This window comes from Periplaneta americana, chromosome 1 (assembly GCF_040183065.1).
Source record: "Periplaneta americana isolate PAMFEO1 chromosome 1, P.americana_PAMFEO1_priV1, whole genome shotgun sequence".
Classification (NCBI taxonomy): domain Eukaryota; kingdom Metazoa; phylum Arthropoda; class Insecta; order Blattodea; family Blattidae; genus Periplaneta; species Periplaneta americana.
The window spans coordinates 68,789,021-68,817,012 of record NC_091117.1 but is presented as its reverse complement, the minus strand read 5'-3'; the positions used below and the strand labels follow the sequence as shown (position 1 = coordinate 68,817,012).

The 27,992-nt window shown below is 31.7% G+C and overlaps 1 protein-coding gene across 11 annotated transcripts in view; it reads right to left on the bottom strand.

Annotated features, from left to right (window-relative positions):
• Positions 1-353: 353 nt before the first annotated feature.
• The window catches only part of Camta (Calmodulin-binding transcription activator), a 1,741,786-nt gene continuing 1,714,147 nt past the window's right edge, over positions 354-27,992 (bottom strand). For 10 of the 11 annotated variants that reach the window (XM_069821663.1, XM_069821692.1, XM_069821654.1 and 7 more), the window contains one exon: positions 354-27,215. In XM_069821663.1, the coding sequence (XP_069677764.1) occupies positions 27,173-27,215 (43 nt within the window). In that variant the 3' untranslated portion in view covers positions 354-27,172. The remainder of the gene's footprint in view (positions 27,216-27,992) is intronic. The other variant, XM_069821727.1, reaches the window with a different exon arrangement.

Below are 27,992 nucleotides of genomic sequence, written 5' to 3'. Positions count from 1 at the left end.
ACTTAATAACTCTTTACTGTGTTAATATGACTAGTTTCGAAGTGATATTCTTCATTTTCCAAAGCCTAGTGAAGGTCCTGCGCTATCTTCTGGTTTCCTGTTGTGCTGGGGTGTGTAATTCCTCATATTAACACAGTGAAGAGTTATAAAGTTAATCAGCGATTATTATAAGTGTTGAAAATGTATACAGAACAATGAAGATATAATAGTTTACTAATTCTCTTCATCTTTTTACAACATCACAACATACAGTTTAAGAATTTACATAACAACGAAATCTTGTCAAAATATGAAAGATGAAATCATGTGTTATTCTGCTAGTGAAGCATAAGGTAGTTTAAAAAAGACGCCAATTTTTAAATTATGAATTTTTATTTATTTTATTTTAATGTCCCATATGATTCAAATCTCTTACATTTCACCACATTTTTATGAATGATGGTAAATTGATGCTGGGTTGCAAAAACGTACTTACAGTTTCTTTAGCCCCTAACAATTCTGAAAGCATCACAGTAGAGTTGCTACAATGTCCACTAAAGATACTTTAATTTATAGGGCTGATTTTGGTCTTCTACGTAGTTATCGCTCCATTTGTATGAAGCAAATAAACTAAAAGTCTCCAAAAATAAAAGGAATAGCTTCGATTCCTTGAATTTCAAGGTTACCTATGAAAAAAAAATGCGTTTAAGCATTAGTGATAAAATCGAAATGAATTAAAGTACCGATATTTTACTGTAATGTCTACGAATAATGCATATATACAAAAACATTTAATAGTACATTATGCAACGAGCCTATAATGGTAGTAATTAAGTCGCAAGTATAATTGTTCATGAAACGAGCGCAAGCGAGTTTCATAATTTTCATACGAGTGTCTTAATTACCATTATAGTCAAGTTTCATACGACTTTTTATGCTCGACCATATTTCTAACTTGAAAGTATTCAAAATTATGGTTATGTGCGAACTGACCTGAATTGTGAGATGTGCGCAGACGCGAAAATATTGATTTTTTCCGAGGCCGAATTTCATTGCCCTTGGCACAGAATAAGATGAACATTACTCTGGTATAACCTGAAAATTGATTTAGAATTGAAAAACTAGATGACAAATTGAATTTATTTGAATATTATTTACAATTAACTCTAATTATTATAGTAACAGAACATAACCTTCTGCGACAGTATTGGATTTCCAGCCTCTGTGACTTTTCGCTAATTCTCTTTCGATTGCATATCCGAGAATAATCGATACTTGCGGTTTTATAACGGTACAAAGCTGACTTATCATTGGCTAAGGTTTTATAACGGTACAAAGCTGACTTATCATTGGCTAAGGTTTTATAACGGTACAAAGCTGACTTGTCATTGGCTGAACACCTGTACTTTAATGAATAGGTGTACTTTAATGACACGCATTAAAGGACTGCTACCAGGTGTATAATTACTACATTTCGGCATGGTCGAGCATAAAGTTATTTACTTGTTTACTTCTACAAATAATCGACTATTAACTTCTGTATATTACTGATAGATGCAACCAGTAGTGGCCCATGACTCTTTCTGTTGATGGTGGAGGTGAAAATGAATAAAACGGAGTTTTTAACAAACAATGCTTTTGTTCATGTTTACACATTACTCACTTAACACGCCACATCATCGTGTGCAATTAAAGTCAATATGCACGGTACTGCCACAGTAGTCCATTCAGGGCCACGGAAGGCTCTCCCCACATTCTACCATCAGAATACAGTAGGGAGCAATGACCTTCTCTAAAACTTAACATGTAGCACGTCAGAAGATGAGCGCTAAAGTGACTCAGGTTAATGGCACACTAGATTAGTAGCACCTGTCTCATACAGAGAGCTCCTCATACTTTACAATTTGATCTTTGAAGTTTACATCAACAAATGTTGCTTTATATGCCTCAACTAATACAAACATATGAATCCAGTACAATGTCTTAAACACAAGTTTTTCTTTTTAATTGGGGACATGTGAATTAAAGTGAAATTATAATGGCAGGCAGAATAATTATCTCATGCCTCCATGTTAATTATTGTACCAGTGCACTTTATTTGAAACAAGTACCCAGCTTTGAAGCCATTAGCCCTGTGAACTCACTGTATATTTAATTCCTCTGTTAAGAGAATTAGGTTTTACTAAAATATTGACAATACTTTATTTATGGGCAGAAGAAAGAGCCTGGGAGTAAGTAAGCAGTTTTAAATTTAGAGAAACATTGATGGGGCATGGCACTATGGCCCCTACTGATTGGCAGACCCTGCGTGCAACGTCATTGAATGAAGAGATAATACAAATGTTACATACATTGCAGGCATAACAGTTATATACGGCAATAATGATTTATAACAGTGCTTAAAGTAGGCCTGAGAAATGAACGAGTAGGCATTCCGTTATATTTGGGGCTAAGAGGGATGAAGTTACAGGAGAATGGAGAAAGTTACACAACACAGAACTGCACGCATTGTATTCTTCACCTGACATAATTAGGAACATTAAATCCAGACGTTTGAGATGGGCAGGGCATGTAGCACATATGGGCGAATCCAGAAATGCATAGGCCTATAGAGTGTTAGTTGGGAGGCCGGAGGGAAAAAGACCTTTAGGGAGGCCGAGACGTAGGTGGGAAGATAATATTAAAATGGATTTGAGGGAGGTGGGATATGATGATAGAGAATGGATTAATTTTGCTCAGGATAGGGACCAATGGTGGGCTTATGTGAGGGCGGCAATGAACCTCCGGGTTCCTTAAAAGCCAGTAAGTAAGTAAGGCATACCGGTACCGTTAATAAGACTGATGAAATGTGAATTTAATATACTTTTGTATAAAGTTACCATTCATCTCAAACAGTTCATTTATTAATTGACATTTAATTATGTAGCTATTACGAATATGATGAAAACACTTTTACATAATTTCAATGAAATTGTTATAAATTTTTATAGAAAGGGTCAACAACTTCCAATACTTCGGGTTGGACACTATTCATTATAACAGAAGGTGACTTTGTTTTTCTCATTATTGCATCAAATGTAAGAACAGATTTATTCTCCAAAAGCCTCAGCCTAGTTTAGATTGGTGCGAGACATGTGTGAGATCAGTATCTGTTTCGAATTATTACTTACGAACACAGTTATAATAAACACTTTCATGTGTTAACATAAAAACTAAGTTGTAAATTACCCATTTGACTAGTTTCAGCTTTGTGTCAGCCATCATCAGAACTAGTGTTAAACTACATATGTCCAACACGCGAAAGAAAGAAAGTGTAGGGAATTTTAGCTCCTGTTGTGTTTGGGATAACAATGTTAACTATGTAAATGTCTTACTTTTTAAATAAATGTAGAAAGATACCAGTATGAATAACTTTGTATTAGTGTAACTTTTTCATTATGTTGCAAGTTAAGAGGTTAATATAGTTGCAGGTTTTACTTATTGGAGTTTTTAAAAAGGTCCTGTGTTAAATCCTATTCCATTTTGAAAAAAAAATTTTTCTAAATGATTATTAATTATCTTGAAATTATGACCACCACCCTGTATTTACTCATATTAGTTTAGTAAATACCGTTACCTCTTTTAAAGCCACTTCAAGCACTGATTTATAATATCAGTTTAGGCTAACGAAGTATATCTTTATGGACATTTTACATTTAATTGGACATTCACAGAGATGTAAAGTGTGTAAGAGACTATAAAAGATTACAACTGGTGACATTAGCTCACTCAGAACATAAGGTTAAGTGGCTAATGAAGCATGGAGCCATAACTAACTGTCCATTAAATATCGCTCAAGCAATGGTCTGTAATTTATTGGCTAACTAATTTTAAAACTTCCTTATTTAATGACAGAGTAACTAAATTACATGTTTGATTTCTTGCAACCCAGCATAAATATTGTATCTCAATACACATAAACAAAAAAATAAGTAAATAAACTGCAGAGTAAACAATAGAAATTGTGTTTTCCATAAACCTCCAGGTTCATCAACAGAATTATAAAATTATTAACAGTTGACCTTGGCTTGTTTCGACTTCACACCAAGCAACATTTTCTTGAATGTTGTATAATCCTTCTTCCTTTCTGATAGTGCTGAAAGGCTAGTTCTTGCAAGCTTGACCCATCCATTCCTGAAAGATGTTCTTCTCACTTTTGTACACCATCCGCAGTAATACCTAGTTCTTACCACGCATCTGCATTGTGATATAGATTGAGCTTAGCAAGTTCAATACATTGATCTGGAAATTTGCGGGAATTTACAACAAAAACATTCTTATTGTGATTTTGCGAACTGAATCTTCAGCGTCTCTCAAGTCTTTGGTGAACTAATTTCAAACATGCAAAGTGCTGAAAATATTGTAGTGCGAGAATTATTCTGTCACAATCATAGACACAGAAAAATTCAACTTTTGGAGAAATGTATCAGTTCCAACACTATGGAAGGCAAGGAAATAAGAACCTATCTGTTGGACTAGTTATCAAAAGCTATTCTCCAGAACTGGACGCCCAATCAAATGTAAGAAGAGTATGTATCCTCTTGAGTCCTGAGAGTATAGTACACTATACTTCATATATGATTATGATACAAGATGTATGTGCAGAGACCCAAATTATAGTATAATATACCTGCATTTGTGCCCTAACTGTAACCTGCAGAATTTTTTCAGTATTTTCCTCATGTCAGTGACTTTTTTTCTTTTTTGGAACTGTAAAATTATATTGAACTTTAAAAATAAAACAACAAATGTCTCAGGACTCAGGAGGGTATAATGCTAAGGAGAGGGGGGGGGGGCTATCGAAGGAAAAACCACCATTGATTTTTTTCAGAACCATTGGCGTTCCTCACATCCTCTTGCTTAGCAAAGAATTCTTGACTTACAACAGATTTCACATGCTTTCTGTCTCATAGCCTATCTAATACAACTCTTAATTTTCTTTCCCTTAATTTCTTATTTTCTACATAAATTTATGGTCTTTAAAAGCACCTTAATCAATGGCTCTGAAATGTAACAAATGGAAAGTCTTCCTTTGATAGTCCCATCTGTACTCAGCACTATATAAACACGTGCATCCTTATGCACCCCAATGCTATAGTCCGGATCAGCTTACTTAATACCCGAAGGGTGAAACCTAACCATTTTTCCCCCATTACTACATATGCTAGTGTATTATGGTGATTTTCTAGTTTGAAGGTTGAATTTTCTTTTGCCAACTTCCTTTCGAATTTCGATACTGAGAAATACAACTGGTAGTGATTTTCTAACTGATATGTTGGCAACAGAAACAGCTATTGTCGGTAGTGCAAATTCTGAAAATTCAAATTGCTCTAGATTTCTGAGCCGATTACTGGAAGCTAGTGAAATTCGAACATGCTAATAATTAATTAATATCAGTATTATATTAATACATAACAGTTATTTTCTGTATTGCGCTGTGGTTACAATTCAAAATTATAGTCAGATAAGTGTAAATAAATATAACATATGATGTGATACATGCACTTGGAGATGATCGATATCAAATGCACATGGAGACAGCAATTATAACTAGAATAGCACAATTAATATTATTGAACGAGAAAGAAGTACGTTTATACAATAGAATCCTCATATCTGACACCCAAATAACTGGCAATTTAAAATAACGGTACTTTTGAATAAGAAAATGAAAAAAAAAAAAATATGAGAACAGTCAATAAATAAGTTACAAATTGAAGTATCGACCAACATTTTTAATGAAGCACTTGAAGCTATCACTGCTAGATGACAGTATTACGATGTGGACATAAATAAAACAAAGAAACAGAAGAAAAGCTATCTAGATTGTTAACTTCGCATCAGGAAGTGAGCCTGGAAACTGCCATTGTTAAAGCGGGCAAGAACCTGTTTTCTGTTATTTGTTCTATATATGTTTTTTTTTTTGTCTAATGATGGGTACTTGACCTTCATTCACCCAATTATATGCTATATATGGATGTACAATTCTACAAGTACATACCATGTGTAATGTACCGTATATCACAAAATAACTGCCAAGGTTATGTGCTGATTTTGGGCGCACAAACAGCTATTACGTGAGTAGTACATAGGCCTACTTTCTTGCCCACTCGACAAATAATGGTACTTTTCATTCATGGCCTGTCCCTAAAGCTTTCGAGATAGCAAGTCAGCGATCTAGGTAGGTTTGGAAACAGCAGTTGCAATGTGGAAGCACCTCTGCACGAGTGTATCAATATGTCTTCAATACCCTATAGTTATTTTCCAAACTGACCAGCAAAATCAGTTATCTGGCACTGACTTTGTTCAGTAGTTACAAAATACGAGGAATTCTACTGTACATAATCCATGATGCAATAGCCTTAACAGAACCAATGCCTACCAGCCAAATGTTAGTCTCATTCAAGCAATAAGGAGGTAATAAGGCCATCATGTTGATACTACCACAGTCTAGTAAATAGTCACGAAGCTTGAGTTGTGAGGATGCTAGGAACAATAGACTGTGCTGGTACTATTTTGCATTGTCTGTAATGAGGCGATATCAGCGATCCTAAGTTTAGCAACTATCTATGGATGCATATTTACTACGTACTGAGCTTCGTTACTGTATATACTAGACTGTGATACTACCAGCTATCAATGCTGGTTTGCTATATGTATTATGCCACTCACTGCAGCTCACCATTTTACGTTTGCGATGTTGGGTGGGTACCAGTTCAATACTTTAGCCGAATTTCATGCAAAAATTTCTTCTACATGAACACTCGCACCAGTGCATTCTGTATTGCGTCCAAAACCCATCCCAAATCACATGCCCAGTCTTGGAGAATAGCTTTTGGTAACAGTTCCAATGGATAGGTTCCTCTTTCCTTGTCTTCCCTGATCATGGAGCTTATACTACGCCCCAAAGCTTCGGCTGTTTTTGCACCTATGACATTGTGCAGAAACCTAAAAATCTCGCATCCTAATGCACACCATGAAAGTCTTACGGTACATTATACAGTACTAAAATAGTAACAATATAAATGGGTAAATGTGAAATAAGAAACAAAAAAATTTTCAATCTTTTCTACTATTAAAATACTAGGTGGCGCAATAGTCACTTGACAATGAAGAGTATACATTACTTGATTTTGTATTTTAAGATGGTATCATGAAGCAATGATAATTTTGGCACGATAGATTGGCTGTATTATCTCAAAAATAGTCAGCTGATTATCAATTTGTTTCGTAACCCATTTCAAGCTAGATTTGCACTTAAGTTATACACTTTAAATTGTCAAGTGACATTTACATCACTCTATATAAAAAAAGAAGAGATATGTTGTATTACTAAAAGCAATTCAGACGTCTGTTACTCCTGAAAATTGAAACTGGGGTACCGTAACTGTACACATTACAGTTTAGAATTCTAATTAAGAAATATAACAGCAGTAACTTAAAGATCAAGAAATTAATATTTCATCAACACGACATAACTGTTTTAAGAAAGTACTATGACACTATAGAGATACCTACTTACCGTATTTAAAATTGTGATGGTTTTACATGATGTCTGTGTTTCTGAATTTGAAAGATACGTCAACAGGACAAGTTTTATGCTGACCTCTATGAGAATTCTTTTTCAGTCTTGATTACTATTTTAGAAGTAAGTCTATTTTGCCTCAAATGGAAAGACTCCCTTCTCTTATGCTTTTACTGAATTGTGCCTTCAATTGGGATCAGAGAGATTTCATTAAATTTAATTCATTGTTGCACTGTTTATAACCACTATTACAACATATACTCGTGGGCAACACTTTTGAAGATTCCTGTCAGACTGTTTATGAAAAAGATTTAATGAAATCCAATTTATATATTTTTGGAAAGTACTAGCAGAATATAATGTAATACAAGTCACTAATTACAAATTTTGGAGCAAATTTCATTCCTATTACTTTTTTTGTTTGTTAATGAATTCTGTATAATTTGTTTTAAATTACATTTGCTAACATAAAATATTATATTTTTAAATTCTTTCTCCCCATTGAAGCTATGCAGAATATGTTTTTATTTCCTATAGTAGAAAGAATACTAACCTATCTTCTAACAACAGGATAAAAATGTAAAGACATAAAAAATCATTATCATCACTTTAGGTAACATAATATAAGAATCTGAAGATCAAATATGCATTATATTTAGGTATAATATGTTTGAACATGTTCAGTATATGTACTGAACACTTAAAAATATTACCAATACAGAGTGTGTCAATTGCTAATACAATTCATATTTCTTTTGTTCTAAACATATCTAAATTATTTCATGATAACATATACAATAAAACACAAAATAGAATCAAATGCAGTAAGGGAATATTCAAACTAGACAAATTATTTTCTAAAGGAATGTTGTACTTGAGATTATGAGCTTTTTTTACTTTTCCCTGACAATCTGATAATTAGATGACTATGATTAATAATATTAAAGTATATAAAACAGATTCAGCCATTTCTACAATTTCAATAGTAGTCAATAGTAACATATATATTTCTACTAGGTATTACAATGATATTTAAGTTTAAAAAGTGTGAGTATGATATACAATTCAGTGAAAAAAATTTTAATATATTTTAAAGATTTTTACTTCTTCGCTGTCATACATAAAATAATCTTACGTTAGGTAAGTATTTTAAATGAACGAAAGATTCATAAGCAATAAATGGATCAAATTTCTTAGTGCGAGCTGGCAATTTTCCTATAACCTAACAGATCAATGCGTATCAATGTTGCATTATATGACATATAAATAATTCAGTTATAAATGTACAATATATAGTAACTTATTCATTCACAGAATATTAAATCAATTATATTATGTTATGAGTCAAAATTAAATAATTATTCAATATATGATATCGATTCTAAATGAAGCAACATGATGTTAGATTTAATTTTATTCAAATAAGAAATTTTATATATACAAACGTATTTACTTTCTGGGTCTCTTCTTCTCGTTGCTTCCCTACTCTCAAAAATGCAATAGGTCTACCAGTAATTTTTAAATAATTAATCAGAAGCTTAAATGCTAATAATATGTTGACTCTAAATTGTATGTTTTGTTGAGTTCACAAAATTCAGTCTATACATTTTTAAATGTATATTTTTAGTATCAAAGTCTGGCAAAGAATACACTCCTGAGAAATTCATTTAAATAATCTCTGGAATGTTACTTATTTACATCAGCTCCCAAAAGTGTGCTATGCTGACTACAGTTGAAATAAATTTTGAGCAGATTAATAATTCCAGAAAGTAGGTTCAATAATATTTTAAGTAAGCTATTTCGTTTTAGGACCCCCTTATCACTAACAGTTGTTCAATGTTTCATTAGCAAAGTTTTTCAGTAACCAGATTAAGACTGATATAGTGCAACACTGCAAGTCAGTATTTCCGAAGAAAGTATCACAAATTCTATAATATCAAGTGAAGGAAATAAAATATTGAAAATATTAATCACTGATGAAATATTAAGTTAGCTATATTAAATAAATAACGTCTTCACTATGTTAATATTTAAATTATGGTGTTATTTTACCTGCTTGACTAGTTTTGATGTTATTTCCATCATCTTCTGAATTCCAGTCTGATGGAAATAACATCCAAACTAGTCAATCCGGTAAAATAACACCATAAGTTAAATATTAACACAGTGAAATCATTATTTATTCAATTTAAATAACGTAATAGTTTATCAGTGATTATATAAGTGTTTAAAAAAGAGTACTGAAGAATGAAGAAGAAATACTAAATGTGTGATGAAAATATTATATATAGATAATAAGAACAGTAAAATAAGATGGCCTTTCCATAGATACACAGGTTTCCAGATTTCTACAAATCGGTTTAAATTTCGAGCCAAAAGTTATTTATCTTTATTTTAAAAATTCTGTAAAATGTCGTGTAAATGTTCTGTTCTTTATTTAATAACTCAAATTTTAATGTTCGATACTAAATTTGAAAAATATTTTACAGTTTGTCTAACATAAATATTTGTTACAAATAATAAAAACAATAAAATCAATTTTAAAAACTACCAATAAATCAGTGAAGCAATGCAATTATATTGTAAAATTAAAAATCCGAAAGTATATTTTTCAAATAATGGATTACAGAAACAAATAATGAGGCAGGAAGTTTAAAATTGCTGATATATAGGAGAACTAGAATTTTTTTTAGGAATTTAAAGGTAAATATTTCTTGATGTATGGTATATCTTCTTAGTATACTGACTGCAACAATTTCCATTACTGAGAAGTGGTATTAGCACTATCACAGTTCTAACTTTTTCACCTTTAATTCATGCTGTATCATAAAATAAGTCAAACTATTCCAATTCAATCACTTTATAAGTGAAAAATGGAAAATAAAAGTTTAAATATCATAAACACGGCTTTCATGCTGTATTCATATGAAATAGAATATAAATATTACGTCTCTGAAATTACACAAGTCCAAAATAATGTGTTAAAGCTCCTCCATCTTAGTTGAAAGAGTGACTGTCTACGGAAAGTGAAATTATGGGAGAGTTTATCAACATGGGATAGAGATTCCTTTCTTTCTTTCTTTCTTCCTTCCTCTCTCGAGCAAAACTTTAGATCCAAGTAAAATTTCCAGAATAATCAAGGTTGTTTTTATTTATATTTGTGTATCTGTGATTATTTTGAGCTTACACTCAAGATAACTTTTCGTTAATATTTTTATGTCTTTCATGTTTCCCATAAAAATTCTCGGATAAAAACATCATCCAGTGCTTGTGAATGACACACACTTTTTCCTATGACAGTAGGTTACCAGTAATAAATTAAAATTTACACACATTTTTGATGAACTGGTCTAATGTGATATAACTACACGAAAAAGGAAATAAATGTATCTTTAGTGAATTGCTAGTGTCAGCTTTCAGATTTCTGTCCCCTTCCCAACGAAATTTTCAGTAAAACTTGTGGATTAATCGAAGAGTTAACCTGGATTACCTTTATACCTAACCTCTATATTTATAAATATTTTTAGTTCCCATTCTAGACAACTTTTCGTTAAGATTTGTACAAGGTTCGATTCCTATACTGTAACCCTGACCTATTTCTAGTTGAACTCAAATTTCTATTTTGTGGCACACAAATGACTGAAATGTATTACGGCTACATGCCAAGCTGAAAGTCTGTACATGTCTGTGTTGGCTCGTAGCAGGTGCTCGAGTGGCCAGAGGTGCTGCATGAGTAGAGAAATGGAGCCTGTCGAGTAAAGAGCTGTGATTAAATACCCGCAAAAGAAGGGAATGTCTCCATCTCAAATTCGCCAAGACAAGATATGACAGGTATCTTGAGAGAATCTACTGCATCTTATGTTAGAATAAAAGGTGGTATCAATAACCACGAAATATATCCTCCTCTAACGCAAAAAACTACGAAATATGCACCAAAATTTTATTCAATATCCTTAAAAAACATGTGACCCATGTTTCAGTCAATTTATCAATCAGTTGGTAATGCCAATATTTCTGTATTTTTTCTATTGGTGTTGTGTAAAGTCAACTTTCACTATCTCTATAGCTATCGAAAAAGAGCGATTTCTGTAGTCGACTGCAGCACAGATTGAAGAAAATTGCATGTAACATACAATATTCTTCAAGATATGTTGCAGTATGTTATGTACCGTAGCTATATTTTGATGCTAAGAGAGTTTTGGGGGACTAGTAAAGGATCGCAATGAATTAGGTATGAATTATTTGCAGCAAGTGTGGTTCTCTATCTCAGTTTAATGTAGGCAGTAAGAAGGGCTTTTCTGCATACACGAAAATACCCACCGATTGTCGCACAAATTTTAGTACAGATGATGTAGATACCATGCTTAATTTATATTCTGGTAATGATGATATGTAAAATGTGTAAATAAAAAAAAAAGTAACAAAAAGTTTTATATTAAACATATAATACATTTAATTGACAACTTAATTCACGAAATACCCCCCCCCCAAATAATGGCAGGTTTAACATCGAAATCACCCATTTTATTCACCAAAAAATAAGGTCTCTATTTGTAAAGTTTCTTTCCAGCCATAAGCAGTGCTGACTAAGATCAGACGCTATGGACAGTACTCTATAACAGAGTCGCCAGTATGAAAGGATAATTCCGAGCCTTTGGCGTGAGACGAACTCGATAGCTCAGTGGTAGAGCGCCTGACTGGAGAACAGGAAGTCGCAGGTTCGATTCCCGCTTGAGGTTGTGAAATTTTTCTTTCATACCATGGCATGATTGTGACTATAATAGTATTTAATTCATTAATATGTCACATCAACGGACATATATACGTCACCCAAACATCGTAAGATGAAGATTACATTTGTAAAGTTTCTTTCCAGCCATAAGCAGTGCTGACTAAGATCAGACGCTATGGACAGTACTCTATAACAGAGTCGCCAGTATGAAAGGATAATTCCGAGCCTTTGGCGTTAGACGAACTCGATAGCTCAGTGGTAGAGCGCCTGACCGGAGAACAGGAAGTCGCAGGTTCGATTCCCGCTCGAGGTTGTGAAATTTTTCTTTCATACCATGGCATGATTGTGACTATAATAGTATTTAATTCACAAAATTAATATCCCAGTATAGTACAGTACGTTCATGGCAAAATCTGCAGAAAACTAAATTCAGTCAAGAGAAATAACCCAGAGTTTACAGTCCAGATCTCGAATCGTAAGTGCCAAAATAAATAAAACAAATGAGAAATAACTGACTTACATTATTTTGGACTTGTGCTATATCTTTTCAAAGTTATTAATACAAATAATCCTTAACCCTTTGTGTGTAACGAATACGGATTTTTTCCTTACCAGATTTCCATATTTTCTCTTTGTTCTACAGAAAGGTACCATAAACAGGAAATGGGAACAGTCTATTTTTTTTTTTTTTGTTATTATATGCTTTCTCGCTCTAATTAATCAGCTGCAATTCTTCTCCATCAAGCTGCCTTTCAATCGGTGTAACAAAAAAAATGTGTTTCCTAGTTAATAACTAGATTGTTGATATAATAACTCTAATAAATCAGACATAAGCAATAGTTATAATTTTGTCAGGGAAATACTACATTTCATTATTCACAAGAAAAAAAGTAACGTGTATCAGTACATTGATACACATTAAAATAACCTGCATATACTGTATAAATGTCAAAGCAAACGCAGAAAGCATTTGTGACAAAGAACAAATTACGAATAGCTTAAAACTAAGATTAACAAGATATCCATATACAAAATTTACACATTATTAAAATGTTTTTTAAGAACTAGGTACTTGCTTTTAAACAATGTCATTATTTTCCTTATATTGGTGTTCCCTTTCATTGCATCAATTTGACTGCAGTAGCAGCCCAATTGGATCATGATGGATAACAGCTAGTAATTATTATTATTGTTATTATTGATATTTAAAACTGTAAAATTGCCATCAATATTAAAATTATGAAAAAAAGAGTCTGTCAATTTACATATTTCAGTAGTGCATTATTAACATGTTTACAAACATATTACACAAAAAAATTTGCATTTTCATTACAGGTCTGAAAAATAAATAAAATATTAACGGGGAATGGGTGGAAACTTTTTACAATTTCATATCTACAACATTGAAAATATAAGATCAGACTTTCTTCCAAAATCTCTCTCGTTCTCATGGGTCTGTAGGCTAGGGTGACCAGAAATCCAAACCTATTCTCGTTTTGTATTTTAATTCTGTTTTGTTATAATACTTTTCAAGCAACTTCAGCAATTATTACCACTGCGAATTAAACCAATAGTGTAATTCTATATGACCAAATAAGAGTTAATGACTGTATTGCTTAGAAAACACTGTGTGTTAACTATAAATTAAAGGCTAACAAATTTATAATTTCGATATCTGGTCACCCTATTGAAGACACAAACTTGAAACTTAATGGTTTAGGATCATAATGGGTGTGCATGTGATTGTTTCATTCATATACTATATCCTTTAAATGTATATTTCATGTATTTAAAGGTATCAATATATATGGTACATATATATATATGTCGAATGATTGAAATGGTGACTAGGAATCTGTGATGTATTTAATGCATACAACTAAGTTGTTAATTTGAATTACAAGTAATAATTAATACTACACTTATTAATAGTATCAATATAAATATTTCATCTGAACTGCACATATTAAAACTGATGTGTACATGTTTTCTACCGCGGATTAAAAAAATTTCAGAAACAAAATAATAAAAAAAATTATATCGATTGCAGTGAATTTAAAAAAACTTAAAAAATTTTTGTGTGTAAGTGTGTGTCTGTATAATATCTTAGTGTATGCTATATTTATTATTTACAATATTATGAAATGTTTGTACTAGCATTGTTAAAAGCAAAATTTATAGTCATTATTTTGTCCCCCCCGTTTTTATTTCCTTTCTGTGCTAGAACTCTCATACAGATCCCCCATACATTCATCAACTCAACAAACAACTGACAGCTGTCATCACTGCTTCTACTTTCGTTGCTCGATCTTAACAGTGAAATTCGATCATCATCGCTGATTATCAAACTTTTTTTTTTATTATTATTTCTCAAGTCACTCATAATATTAAACGGGGAAAAAAAATTATAATTAAAAGTCTTTCTTCATACAGAATAAAATTTGTCAAATATTCAACAGCTATATACAGGGAGGGAGTTCTCACGTTTGTTACTTTTTAAAGTGCAAATATACACATTCAATACATAATAAGTTTTTCACTGCGTATGTACACTAATCTGAAATTTAATGGGAAAGTAGTGTTTGTGTTTTGAGCACCAAGTTTATACGTAATAAGATTTATTTTACAGCACACATTTGAAAGTTATAAATTACTAATGTCTTTATTTGAGTTAACTATTTCATAATTTGAAAAAGAATACGTTTTAATTTTGATAGCAGAAGAAAAAAAAACATGAAATGCTCCTTAATTATGTATGGATAAATAATGACAGAAAATTATTGCACAATACCAAACGAGTTATACTAATCCCGTAAACAACAATGGATGAAACATAATTATTTCAGGCACTGGTGCACAGAATAAAGCTATCAATATCAATAAAACTAAGGCCGGGTGCACACAGAATTAGATGTGGTACAGCGCGGCTCTTCATTACGCGATGTTTTGCTTTTTAGTGTTACATAACTCCTTGCGGCAGCTTAACACTGTCTGCTCGCGACAACTGAACTGCTGGCTGTGTGGGTTTGAAAAACTGGCCTAGGCTAGAAAATGGCGTCAATGAATGGGGACTGTCTATATCAGAAATTATATTGTATTGGATTATTATGAACATCATGTAGAGGCCTGCCTTATGTTAACGAATCCATCAAAATATCAATTTTGAAAATTTTGCAGTTAGCAAGTTTTGCAAAAACGGTCCTCAAATGTAGCGTTGTGCAGCGCTGCATCTGATTCTATGGGCACCCAGCCTAATGTATCACCAAAAAAAAAGTCTATTTTATGAAACTGATATCTGAAAACATTCGAAGTTTCATTCTTCATGTAACTTTATTTAACTTTCTGAATTCTTTTATTTTCTATTTTGTTAATGCGGTGTATAGTCCATTTTAGTATTAGGCCTACTGTAAGGAAAATTTTTTATCATAAACTGAGAATTCTGGAAATAGCCTAATCAGGAATCTGAAATAATTACGAAATTCTTAACTGTTCTCGATAATTATAGTCTCGAAATCTATGCGGTATCTATGTGAATCGTTTGAAAACGGTAATAGTTTCAACTCCATGTACTATGATTAGCATGGAGGCCAACAGAACAATCTTGGAGCTTATAAAAAGTTGAGCAAATATGAAATTAAATGCAGGTACATGGGAATACGGATATTTGTATGATAAACATTATATGTTCTTTGTTTGGACGTAGTTCTGACGTCTGTTGTAATCTACCTATCACTAAATTTCTTGAGACTATTTTCGTACTGGGATGTAATTCAAACATGCTTCAACCTGAAAGTTTTCCAACACAATCTTTCTATAAAGACTAGTGCAAGAAACATTAAATGCTTACAATTCGAATTCTTCAATTACATGTAATCCATTTTACATGTAGCAATTCTTGACCTGACCTCAACTTGCTAAAATAAAGTATGTGCCAGTGAGAATCAAGTAATCACAAATTTTTGAGCCTGGACAATAGCTACAATCTTAATATCTATAAGGAACCATAAGTTGAAGTTAACGATGATTTTTTAAATTTCATATTTATGCCAATATAAACTACATAAATTACAAATAAGGAATGCCACTGAAGTAGTAGGGAGGCCTTTGTACAAAGTGAATCATGTCCAACAGGACATTATCTTATTTTGACTGTATTTTAAAATTGATTTCCTCAGGACATTATATTCTTTGTTTCATTTTATCATTTGTGTTAGGGGTCAAGCACAAGACATACGGTACCAATTTCAAATTTCACTTTCAACATGAAAGTATAACAACTTTTATGAAGCTGAAAGACTAATTAAGTTATATACTTTCAAAATCTAAATGAATGTTATAATATCGGGTGTCTATCTGTCAGGTTGACCGGGAAAATCTGAAACTGATCGAACGTGTTCCTGGCATACTTAAAGATATCTTGCACAAGTCATAACTAGTTTCATACATAGTTGAGTTGTAAGTGTGGTGCTAGTTTGTCATGTTTATTGCTCTGTGCGTGGTTCATTATATAATATTATGTAATATGATGAGGAATCGATACAATTTACAATGAACAATATTCATTTATGACAGTTATGTGAAAAAAAAAAAAACTTACAAGTCCCACAACAAGAAATTTCATCATAATCATTCTGGGTATATTACATACAATTTTTAAACTAACGAAAAAAGTGCGAACACACAGTATTCCGTCACTCTTATTTCTAAGCTACTCTTAAACAAAAAGTGTACACAAACAAGCCACGCAATCTGGAGGATATAAAGAAACATACCTACCAGTATTCATCAAATTATCTCAGCAATATAGCAAAATGAAATTCACGAAATCTTTTCAACAGGAATGGCGCATGTTTTTAAGAGCAGAGGGATGAATACTTCGATTATTAAATTTGAAGTAGTGGTCAGTAACATTTAATCATTTCTAATAAATATCGTAATCAAAGTACTAGTAAGTACATCAGTAAAGTAAGTTATTAAAACAATAACTAACATTCAAAAGGCCCAGCATTTTGCCAATAGCAAAACAATGTCAGAGAAGTTGCCTGCTGTGTTGGGCTCGTTATGTCTGTCTATCCAAACAACTATTTGCCCTGATTATCAACATGTATCTAGGTCCAAAACATTGGAAATGCTAAGTTCCACTTCAGGACACAATGGTATACCCAAAAGTCTAGTTCTGAATAAAAATAATAATCCACAAAAGAAGAATTTGGGTTGCTTAATTCTCTGTATTTCGAAATAAACGTATTTAAAAAACGCAATTAAACAATTAAAATAAGTATCGTGACAATAAATGCTATTTTTGGAAGAAACCGTGTTCTAATTTTTAAGTAAATGCTTTTCTTTTCTTTAATTTTTCTATTTCAAAAATACTTTGGACTTTAATAACAAAATAAAAATTAATCTGTATACAAAGAAAAGTGCAGTTAGTTAAGAGCAATTTTGTATATATAAAGATTAATACCTCTCTCTCTCTCTGACATACTGGTACTTATTGGATATAATGTAACTAGACAAATAGTGATATACCGGTACTGTACCCATGATGAAGATACAAATACGCAGGGTGCTAATTAATATATACCGGTATAGAAAGCCTTTGGAGAATGGATATAGAACCTAAAAACAAGCAAAAGAATTCATGTAAATATACAGTCAATTTCCAATTTCACTTCATTTTCTTTTTTAATTACAGGTAGGCTTACTTTGTATGGGGTTTAATTCTTACATTAGTGGGTCATGTTTATTAAATCCATAGGCGCTGTTGCCACTTGGCAACTGAAAACAAGGGATAGTGGAAGTTCGAGACTTATTATTTGCTATTGAGATTTATTAGTTTCTGTTAATTGCTACCTTCCGGTACTGTATTTGTGGTCGAAATGTATTCTACCCGGAAAATGGCAAATATGCATCTCATGTATGGACATGCTAATTGCAATGCGAATGAAGCAAGGCATTTGTATGCTGAACAGTTTCCCAACAGACATATTTACTCAATAACAACACATTCCAAAGAATACATCAACATCTTGTGGAAACGTACGAAGAAGGAAGTCAGCAGATACAACAGGCATCTGGAAGCTTGGAAGCTTGTAGCAGAACTCAAGGTGGCCATTTTGATACTATCTGTAGAATTATGCATGAATTTTGTAAACAAAGATGTAAAAATGAAGTTGTAATAAACACATATGAACTATAAAAAGTACCAGTACCTGTAATTAAAAATCAAAGAGAAATTTACTATACAAGCTTATTTACATGAATTTTTCTACTTGTTTTTAAGTCCCCTATCTATTCCCCAAAGGTTTTCCACATATTAGTTAACACTCTATATATTATATAACTTGTACTTTCTCATATACTTACAGCAATATGATCAATGAGCAATTACTGAGTGCTACAATATTATGAAACATTTAATAATATATAATTCAATAGGCTATCTTAAATAACACAGTAATTAGGCTACTACCATATCTCAAAACTTGGGGGAAGGAGAAAGAGAAAGACAAGGATAGGTAAGCTTTCCTCCATTTTATTTGTTACGTAACTGGTGTATAATTTTCCTCGTTTATTAAAATATAGTACCGTACAAGTAACGAACATAAATAACTGAAATGAATTAAGGGACTTGCAGGGTGGCACAGGAATAATTACAAAAATTCTGGGAAAATAATATAAAACAACTGATTAAACTAGAAATAATAGAAATTACGTTATGCTAAAAGAACACAGCAATTTGTAACATACCGGTACTAGTCTGTCTGAATGTAAAAAAAAAATACAGTTCTGAAGTTAACTGTAATACTGTGCCAACATAAAGAAAGTAAGAGAGTCTTTAATAAGGGTTAAAAGGAGCTTACTTCAGTTCAAGGAAGGATAGCATGTGTGTGACTGCAGCATAAATACAACATAAAACGAAAGTGTTATAATTACAAGCCCTCATATTCATACTTCTTTATTATAACTTTGCACTTTGAGGACTAAGATAATGGTAATAAAATTAATTTCCAGATATTCACTTTACCTAATTCAAAGTCAAAATTTATAATTTTCGAAAAATTTGCGAAAAATTAATACCGGTACCCTTTTATTTAATGTTCACCTTCATTTCAGTACCAATTTCGTGTTTTTAAACTCATAAATATCATCTTCACATGTAAGCAGCTCTGCATGTATATTTGAAATTTCTGAAACATAATTACAGTACCGGTATACCAACGTAATTAATTATGTGCCTATGTGGTGTTTAACAAACAGTACAGATTTTTTTCTAAGGATTACAAAAGACGGAATGTCTCTCAATTGATAAAAGGCTTACCGGTACTGATCATATACTATATGGTACCGGTACTTACAAATTTGTAATTGTACAATGTTTAATTGAGTAGGTACTGATGTTTCATTTTACATGTAATGTGTAGTGTTTACAATCAAACTTTATTTATCGTATTGAGCATTTTATTTCTACAATATTTGTGCAAAGTTAAAGAATTGCTCTAAACGAAGAGTGAATTATAGGCTGCTTCCTTAATTGTAGATTTCTTAGCCGTCCAAGAATGTTATCCGGAGTGCACCACAATTTGATATTTATGACTGATGCTTATCCTCAGTGAATCTCCACAAAGAAAATGAGGGACTATTATATGTAGTAATTTTAGTAGTTTGTCATATTATATGAATTCTTTTTAATCTGTTTTTTTCAACGTTGCTTAGGTTAATGATACTATCATGTAAACCTGTCTTTAGAAATAAAAAACAAAATATTTTGCACATAAGATGGTAGGATATCAAGAAGGTAAACAAATTACTATAAATTAAATTTTAATTAAGCTAACTAATAAACTTGCCTAATATACGAAAAACCTCTACTTCGATTTTTACTATTTAAGACAATTATGAGAAATAAGAAATAGCTTACCTATCAATTTGAAAAGAAAACAAAACTCCCAAGTAATCCAAAATTAAATTCTTGATTATTTTGTAAAATTTAGACATGTTAAAGAATGAATCATTATCTCTCAATATACGTGTATACACACTGGAAACATCACCATGTACATAACAATTAATACTGTTCCTCCCATTTATCTTTGAACACGTTTCCGAACAGATGTCACATACCGTAACCTGGGGTAAACTTGACTACAAAAAAAAAATATATATATATATATATATATATATATATATATATATATATATTTAAATCGTGATATTCAGATGTATTGAATATATTTTTTAAGTTTCTTATTTTTTATCCATTCCTTATTAGGGCTGATATCACGATTTAAATTTTTTTGTGGTCAAGTTTACCCAGTTTGCGGTAATGAATCAGAGAAAACAGGCTCAGAACATACCAGTACTTACGACGCTTTAGCAAGCAGCAAAGGAATATTCAGATGTAAGACGACAAACACAGATCGGAAAACATTGGGTACCAAATTTATGAACTTTACAAAGTAGGCTATACTGTCATTTGTATATGAGAAAGTAATACTTTCAGGCGAGTCATGAATCACTACTTGGTTTATAATGTGAACACTTAAACGTATTTGAGCTGTCATTGAGATATGTAATAAAATTATTTTTTGGATAGATTAACAATTTATTTTTATACAGCCTACAATTCTCTATTATTCATCCATACATAAAGAAACGAGCATTCATTCTATAGTTACCTACCGATAAAATGACTGATTAATCTATAAAATTGATCATAAGCTCTGTTTCATCATTTACACTACAATAAAAAAAAAATTCCCCCTTATTCTCTTTCATCCACAATATCAACCTGTTAAATGTCCTCTATCAGTCCCTTAACCATCTTTATTCAAATCAATAATGCATGGAACTTGATTCTTATATGAGTAAATTGTAATATATGTTTATTTAAAGGAAATGATCGAGATTTATTGAACAAAGGAATGCTATGAAGACAGCAGAGTATACATGAGGCAATAATAGATACATGACAAAATGTTGAAAACAGCTTGGAGACGTGGAGTGGAAAATCCCGGTCTTAAAGCACTACTAAATCCGAAATGCTAATATTATCTTGTGAATCCCTGGCACAGCAGTGCTCTATAAGCTTTGTAAATGGACTCTTAACTTTTGGTAAATAATGGTAGTATAAAATGTCATGCTATGAAACAAACAATCTGAACTCAGATCACATAGGTATGGATGTGGTATTTGTTTTGATATCTTGTTTCCCCACAGCATTGGTTAACAGTGGTCTCATTTTGAAAATTAAAAAATAAAGTAGATATATTGGTCAAGGTTAATAATGAATAAATTATACTCAATCTGAATTATAGTTAGTAATATTATTTAGGAAAAACCATGTGATATGTGAAATAAAACAAGTTACATTGTTTTAAAATAGTGTTTTTTTACCAATTATACATAGTATTATTATTATTGGATTACGACCTTATTAATACTCTTTTATCTAACCAGATAATTTTAGCAGTTTATTTTATTAGCACTTTAAGCATATCTAAAGTTTCGTATTAATTTAGTAATGGATATAAGTAATAGTATGTGATGGTATTGCTTCAATGAATAACACATCTGGAGCATCTCTACGCCTCACGGCAGGACGTACTATAGCAAACCAAGAAGGCAGCTCGCTAATGTTATATTATAAAAAGAAACGTGGGTTCCACTTCTACCTCAATAAGTGACATGATTTGCAATGATTTCAAAAGTTAAAAATATGTACAATGTTACCATACTAGTCAGTATAATAACCATGAAAAATGCTATATTTATAGTTATGTATATATGAGTTGAAGCTGACTCTATCTACAGGCTTCTGCTACTGCAATATTTAAATATTTGTACGTTGCAAGTTACTTATATTACTGTAATTTTATTTTATTTTTTTCTTAACAAAATCCACTGTGATGAAAGGGTGAGACATGCAACAATTAAAAATGGAAATCCAAACTGGCAAAATACACCGTACTTCAAGTACTTATCAGTTATCACATTCAGAATTAATTGAACACTCAGATAAATATAAAACCTGAATTGTACAGAAAATCCTCAACAACTACTCCTTAAACTTCTCTCATCTTTTACATATACATTTAAAATAAAGGGTTTTTTCATTAAGTCGGTAGTATGAAAAAAGAATATATCATTTTGATTTTGTAAGTGCCCACATCACAATGATTTTGTCTAATTTTTCTCAAATACTACAACATTTTTCCATACGTTATTCAAAAGTGGTTATACTTCATAAGCACTTGAACTTTATAGATAAGAAGATTGAACTTTTAGGCATGATGAACAGTTATTTAATTAATAATTTGCACTTAAAGAATTAATAACAATAGAAGAGTCTGGAGGAGTTTCTCGAGTCACAACTTTGCTGCTCCTAAGTCTAGAAAAGTTTAAACATCTGTAGTAGAATGAATGACAAACACTAGAATTCTCTTTAAAGCTACAAGTTAAAAGTTGTCATGAGAGGAACGCATTGCCACGACGTGATGAACAAACGAATGGAGAGTCTACAAGATAAAATCTGAGTCATTATTACTTATAAGTAGTAGTCATTTGTTTTAAAATAGTTACATGTGCATGACTCTGTATTTTTTGGCAATCCATTCTCTAGTTAACTGTATTCAAAAGTGGGAACAATGTAATGTACCACTTCTTAATGGGTAAAAATTGGCAGTGGTTATGCAGTTGAATTTTTGTAACAATAGATAAGCAAAATATTTGAAAAAAAGTTCTCTCCCAAAATAAAATTAATGAGGATTAATAGATTATCACAATTTTTCTAACCATTCTATCAAGTCATGTGGGTTTCAACTCATAGTGAAACTTTCAATTTTGTGTTACAATTTACGCATCTTCATTTACATGCAAGATAATCAAAATACCATTATTTCTTGCCGTCAGTCATCGAGATATCACGACGAGGATGACACGGGAATTCTACGAAGAAAAGCCTTCCTTACATAACAGCCATCCTCTACTTCTCCATGACCAACTGCATTACAAAAGTAAATGAAACAAAAAAATAGGAAATTTTGTGGTATGGTATCTACAGAGTAAGTATAGAGAGTCTCAAAACACATCTGTCATATATTTCGGGATGAAACAGGAAGCAGTATTGAATAGAATAGTTTAAATTGGTTATATTTACAGATATTGAAAAATATAAAATCGATTAAAAATAACAAATAAGGATATTAATCCAATTTACTTATTCTACACCGTAATTATTCACAACCCCAAACTTTAGGTCGGCATTGACTTAAAATTAGTTTATTATGTAATTTCTTCTGGAATAATATTTAAATATAATGGCAATTACACGAAGACTGAAAGCTCGTACTGAAGTGAATTCATAGGCTAATAAATGTATAACAATAAATCTAGCTGAGCAATATTGTCTTTTCCTCTGTAGCTCTGAAACAATTAGAAAAAGGAACCAATATCACCACTGCTTCTGCCCCTTCTCCACGAATGACAGATGGGTTATGTACATAGTACATGTTAGAAATCCTTGACTTTATGAGCACATTAGAATAAATTTTTTTTGTGACTGAATAATTAAACTACAATTGTTAACAAAGCATATTTGATTGTTTCTTCCTTGTAGATAGGCATTACTGAACAATATACTACAAGTCGAAGCCTTCAACAACTAATGTCTATCTACGTCTGTTTGCTACCATGATAGTGAAGACTTTGCATCTTCCAATATTTGAATATTGGTTTAATAAAGATTAACTTTAACAATGATTAAAGCTTGGAAAGATGAGTTTTTGATAGTAAGTAAATATTTATTATACCTGCCAATACGATCTAGCAGCAGTCTTAAGTCTATGTTTATGATATCTTTTAGACGTATAATTTTCCAATAGAGAAATAGAGAGAATTATAAGAGAAGTTGAATGACAAGGAACAAATATGTAAGAGAAAAATTGTCTTCAAGATAGACTTTTTAAGTACATAGTTGTAATTCAAATGTATCTGATGTGCACTGTCTTAAAATTTATTATGTATATAAGTTATATACATACAGTATGTGTTTTCATGTTCATTTTCTCAAATGTCTGTCACATTTTAACACAAGTTTTGGTAGACTACATCACAGCTTCAATTATCTCACTTTACATCAGAGATGCATGTAAACTCCTTGTCTTAACACTCAAGGAGTCCATTCGAGTCGCATTTACATAACACCTGATCCTGCCTCGATGCTTAAGATTGAAACTCAAATCCGTCCTCGTACAAATATTTACAATTTGTAAACTGAAATCCATTTCATACTAAATCTACAAACGTCTTTCCAACTATAACTAACAATTAAATGTAACTACTCAACATTCAAAATAAATTTAAGTGGTGTATATTATCTGAAATATAAAACTAGCATGAAAACAAGGACTTCTCTCTTTTTCTCTTCAAATATAATATTTACAAATATATGGGGACCTGCCCCCTTGGTGCACCAATGAATAAACTAAGACAACCACCAATCTCTGCTTATCATTCTCTAAAACATTACAAATACATGTAATATTGATATCAGAAGGCAAAGCTTGTATGTATGTATATATATGAGAGAGAAAAATATAACTTCTAGCCTTCTCTGATCACTCGGACTTCGTCTACTGATTCCATATTAATAAATACACCATTTTAACCCTTTTAATCTCTGTTTATCCATGGCGTTGAGTGAACTGTCAGGAATTAATCCATCATAACAGTCTTAAACTCAAATTATTTACATATTATTCATGCTAGGTGGCAGGATAGTACAATGAATAATGGAAGAAACATGACTTAAGCTTTACCAACAGTTGTTATTTATAAAGAATCATCAGAAAGAGACTTGTGATTTTATGAAGATTTCCTAATGCAGTGCTAGATTTTTATTCTTGTGCTTTTCCTTCATCAATAATGAAATATCTTACAGTGTCGTTAGTAAAACACAGCTAAACCTTACTAAGTGCAATGTTCTCAATTTGTTTGGAAATTTTAGTGATAAGTTATCATAAATAATTTAAATTTTTAGGTTAGACGTTGACTGTGGCAGAATGTTGGAAGTACCAGTACTAGTGCGATAATATGTACTTGTTTCTGAACTAAATTGAAACATTTGAACACACATCTATTTCAATAATGAACTACTAAAAGCTCATATATATATATGTATATAGATTTTTACATAATTATATTTAAAAATAAATTTTCTGTGATTGTTCGAAGTCTGAAGCACAAGTTTTAATACTACAAAATGAAATATGTAGCATATTCGAAGTATGTTTATATATGTATCAAAACTTGAAATGGAGAGATGCATCAAAATTACAATATGAGTGGAAAGATGAATACATATGGTCTTTCAAAGAAGATTAAATATTTATCCAAAATTTATTGTGAAATTTATAAACTTTTTAAATATTTTTTTTTTCCTTAAGTTAGATTGCATTTTTTTTTACTTCCTATGAAATCTGCATCAGTGCTTCTTAAAATAAATAGTATTTTTAAAAATAATTTATGACAATAATTACAATTATTGTGATGTACCAAAAAAATACATGCCTGCTTTTGCAGGTAGGTACACCTAGATATGGCTTGAGATTAAAAGGGTCAAGAAAAATAACAGGGAAATAAATACACGTCCTGATCAATACCTACTCATTTCAGTCTCTCAAAAGGGAGAACACCAATCAGACTTACTCTTAATGAATTTTAGTAGCTAGATGTTAGGAAATAAGGTATTATGTTTACATGGTTTAATTTTGGGAAGCAATATACGATCAAGAACGTGAGTTGATTGAGATGAAAATATTATATAAAAGGAAGTGCTTATATATTTCATCTCCATCAACTCACGTCCCTGATCGGGTATTGCTTCCCAAAATTAAACTGTGCAAACTTAATACCTTATTTCCTAACGTCTGGCTATTAAAATTCATGCCAGATTGCCATTATCACACAAGCACTTTTAATGTCTGTGCTTGCAGTAACAAAATAACAAAAAAGATCCTCACCATCCCCAATACACAATTGTCATCCTAGCCACGACGTAATAGTTTGAACAAGTACGTGTGAAGAAGAACAGTAACTATATTTTTTCAAGAATATTAAGAGAAGAAATAGATGAAGAATAAGAAGATTTTCTTATCTGTAATGTCTTCTGTCGTGACAAAGAACACCTCAGCTACAATGACAACCTAGTCATGGACGCAGATTCTCAAGGCCACACTTTGTTACATTGTTTTTTAAAAAATTTGACATTCAAAGTCAGCTTTCACTAGTTTTCTTTTTATTAACGTTTCAACACCCCGAAATGCTAGTTGTAATCCCTCTTTACATAACGTGCTATTCCTGTGACCTTGTTACAATACCAGTTATAATACTCGTATTTCTGTGGCTGAAAGCTATCATTTATATTCATAAATATATATATTTTTTAACCTGCAATCGTGATAATGGAAGAGTTACAGCTGTTACAGATGTTGAAGCTGCAAATAAGTTATAAGTTACAAGTTTGGGTGTGACAAACTAATAGATTCTTAAAGCAGACTTGGAAATAGAATCACATACGTCTATGTTTCTTATAACTGACTCTTCTAAAGGAATGACTTGATATGACAGTTTAAACTTGTTGAGAGTCAACAGACGGTTTTAGTCAGTCCAATATAATACCTGTTTTTCTGTAATGATAGTTTCTGTTACCTTTGACATCAGTCCCTGAATGTGAACGGTGTTTCAGTCTTTGGTCACTTTTTCATGATGCTGAAGACAGGACCACTGTAGATGAGCTATACACCTACCTGAAGACGTTAATACTTCCAATAATAATCTTCAATATCGATAGGTGCACGTTCTTTTGTTTCTTCCTAAATAGTTCTATAAGCTGAGAATCATGTTTTATCTGATGTATCCATTCCAAGGCTGTCTTTGTGTCTGTTCAACATGTAAAAGAAATAAAAACATATAAATAATTGATTAAATGGGGATCTTACTCGTGTTAATTATGTAAGCATGTGCGGCTTACAGCTGTTTCGGTGCTACTTGACACCATCCTCAGAGCCTACTAGATTTTGGCGCTATCTCAACTTCACTGCCTGTTGTGTGGGTGCATTCGTGTGATGAAAAGTTGTGTCAAATAGTGTGTGTGTTCTGAAATTGATCTGTGTATTGAGAATTTGATTAGAGTGTGTTTTAGTGTGTCTGTATATTTCATATTGTTCTAGTGTGTTGAGTTTTTGATTTTTGGGTTGTATGTGTAGAATTTCCATTTCTGTATTTATGTTATTGTATGTGTGGTTAGCATTAGTTATGTGTTCGGCATATGTAGATGTATTGTGTCATCTGGTTATTGCTTTAATGTGTTCTTTGTATCGAGTTTGGAATGATCTGTCTGTCTGTCCAATGTAGAAACTGTCGCAACTATTGCATGTGAGTTTGTATAAGCCTGTGTGGTTCTACTTATTTGTTTGTGTTGTTTGTGTGTTGAGATGTCTTTGTAGTGTGTTTTCTGTTCTGTATGCTATGTTGTATTTCTGTTTTCTGAATGAGGATGCGATCGTGTGTGTGTTTTTGTTTTCGTATGTTAGTGTGATGTATTTCTTGTGTTCTTCTTGTGTTTTGTATGTTTTTGCGTTTGTTGAGTTTTTGTTTTGTCTTCCTTATGATGTTGTCTATTATGTTTGGATTGTAACCATTTTCTTGTGCTATGTA